General features: G+C 34.7%; 1 protein-coding gene across 1 annotated transcript; it reads right to left on the bottom strand.

Annotated features, from left to right (window-relative positions):
- Positions 1-315: 315 nt before the first annotated feature.
- Positions 316-2,351, bottom strand: LOC106924103 (5-hydroxyisourate hydrolase-like). The gene is made up of 3 exons (XM_014997635.2): positions 2,221-2,351; positions 1,859-1,994; positions 316-1,307 (listed from the first exon to the last, which is right to left on the bottom strand). Exons 1-3 carry the CDS (start codon positions 2,349-2,351, stop codon positions 1,218-1,220), a joined length of 357 nt encoding a protein of 118 aa, XP_014853121.1. The 3' UTR covers positions 316-1,217.
- Between the last annotated feature and the right edge of the window lie 244 nt (positions 2,352-2,595).

Below are 2,595 nucleotides of genomic sequence, written 5' to 3'. Positions count from 1 at the left end.
GGGGAATTTTTTTTTTTTTTATATATATATATATATATATATATATATAAACATGATTATGGTCTCAAACAGCAAAGCAAAAACAAATTTTGCTCTTTACCTGATCTTAAAAGGTAAGTACACAATTAAAAATATGGCCTGTACTAAAAATTATTTGGATCTCGACAGGTAAAGTATCTAAGCTAGGATATCATCACATCCAAAAAGGCAACCAGTCCACTGGAACCAAACTACAAAAGACATCCTCTACATCCTGCAAATATTCTATGTAATTTACCTTAAAAAAAAAAAAATCAAGGAAAACACATACAAATACTGACTTCAAAGTTTTATTTCTGGACACTGATTTGGCCAAAATATATATTTCAACTCAGCAGTTATTAATGTGGATGTATGCATGCACTCACTGTGATGCTGAAAAAATATATACCTTTCATCTTCAACTTTCTAGCAGACACCTGAAGGTTTTGGATCAAAACAGATTGGTGTTTGAAACTTTGGCTTGAAGGGTCGTGCTTTTCCTGTTTCTAAAAAAATACCTGCTGGACATAAGCTTATTCATATTATTGATAGTGCGCATCCAAAGGTGCAGTCAACATCTTGTACACAATCTTTCTAAATAATGTGGAGGTATTGGCCCTTTTTTGACATGTTTAACGTTGCTAAAAGGCGGGACCCTCCATACAGTGCAGTTTCAACAACTTAGATAATTTTACTGTAAAACAATTATGCTTCTTTTCTTTTTTTTTATTGTTACTCTCTTCAGCTTTACAGCTTTATATTTCTAATATATTTGTAAAGCTGTATTTTACTTAACTTTTTATTTACCAATTTACCCAATATTGTCATTTAACTAATTTATTTTTAACAGAAGTGAAAATAAATGAGAATTCATCATTTGAGGTTACATGACCATTTCATAAGATCACTTGCCCCACTTCATTTTAATGGGGCTTAGCTTTTAAATTAATGTCAATATTATGCCAATAGGGTACAATGTAAAGCACAATACAGACAGAACAAAAATTGTTCCTTAAAAAAATACTTCACTCGTTATTTATTCACAGCACATTTTCATGGAGACGCTTGAGTTATTTAGGCCCCATTTTGAAAACAGTATTAGTTATTTCAGTTACAAAATGCAGCAGTCCCTGTAGTTCTGAGTCAGCCAGTGATAAAAGTGAAGGAAGGTTCGGGCGGTTCCTTGTTGTTGCTCTCTAGCTCCCCCTGTAGGTGCTGTACGAGAAACGACTCACAAGCAGAGGGACATGATATTTTTGCTCCGGGTCAGTTATAGTGAAAACAATCTGAAGAACAAACGCAGAAAATAAATAAATAAATAAAAGAAAGCAATAGAAAAGACAAACAATCTCACATTCTTGTAATAATTATGTAACAAGGACTTGAATTGAATAGAAAGTACTTCAGCTTCTTTTCTTGATTGCGCAAGATTTCAATTCTAATCCAAATTGCTTCTTTAGTTGTAAATTTAGATTAGGAGCATACCATTACAATAATGTTCTTGTCATAGTTAAACATATTGCACTGTGGTTGCTGGGGTGTTTTGAATCAATGACTCCAAGACATTCGTCTTACACTTAATGTGGATAATTTTCCATTTTTCAGATGTGTTCTACTTATAAAATCCAGATGTAAAGTGTGAAATGCTACTCTAGAATATTTAGGGAGGAGACTTTTAGATGACTGGTGAAAACAAGACAAGAAGTGCAGTTGCTTTTTATTCAAGAGCATAGATTGCCTTTTGCTTAATAATTAAAAATCTAAGTCACCAACAACAATGTAAATAATTCAGCAATGCAGCTTAGAATGAAAAAAATCACCGTTGGCCTTTTCTTACCTCAACGTAGGGATAGAAGGAGGTCTGTCCCGTCCTGGCCCAGTACTGACCAGTCTCAAAATGCAGTTTGTACACACCAGATTTAAACTGCTGCTGTGTGATCAGTCCTGGACATCGCCCATCATCGTTCGTTGTCCTGTTGAGGAAGTACACATTTTAAGAGCTGAGAAAGAAAAAAAGTTTTAGTATAATTTGGAATTTGAAAGGGATCAAACTTAGAGATATTGTGAGAAAAGCATTTGCCCCTTTACAGATTTCCTGAGATTTTAGACAATCTGAAGCCTTTAAAAAGTAAAAACTGATAAATATGTCAAAGGAGGCAAATGCTTTTTTCACAGCTTAACATTTTCAAAGAACATTACCCAGTGGTTATTAAGTGCCAGACATCGGTTGAGGGGTCTTGCTGGTAAAGTCTGAGGGTCACATTTGATCCTGGGACCCCCAGTGCTGTGTTCAGCACATGGGTGGTCAGAGGACTGGGTGAGCCGGACATGGTTGTGATCTACAGCGACATAAAATAAGACGTGTTTAGCTACTTCAATCTGGAACGACCACATTATGAATTTGTTAAACAACGTTAAATATAAGAACCTTAAATTTGAGACAAGTATGTATTTTTAGGTGTACGCATTTTCAGTTTTCACAAAAACCCACTTTGACTCCCATACTTCAATTAGAGGCACAGGAAAGTGCTGAACTGAAGGAATTCCATTCAATACTTTCATATTACCGATAGT

Source organism: Poecilia mexicana, unplaced genomic scaffold (assembly GCF_051168715.1).
Source record: "Poecilia mexicana isolate PSO_F unplaced genomic scaffold, ASM5116871v1 scaffold_3, whole genome shotgun sequence".
In the NCBI taxonomy this organism is placed as follows: domain Eukaryota; kingdom Metazoa; phylum Chordata; class Actinopteri; order Cyprinodontiformes; family Poeciliidae; genus Poecilia; species Poecilia mexicana.
This window is presented reverse-complemented; position numbering and strand designations above follow the sequence as displayed.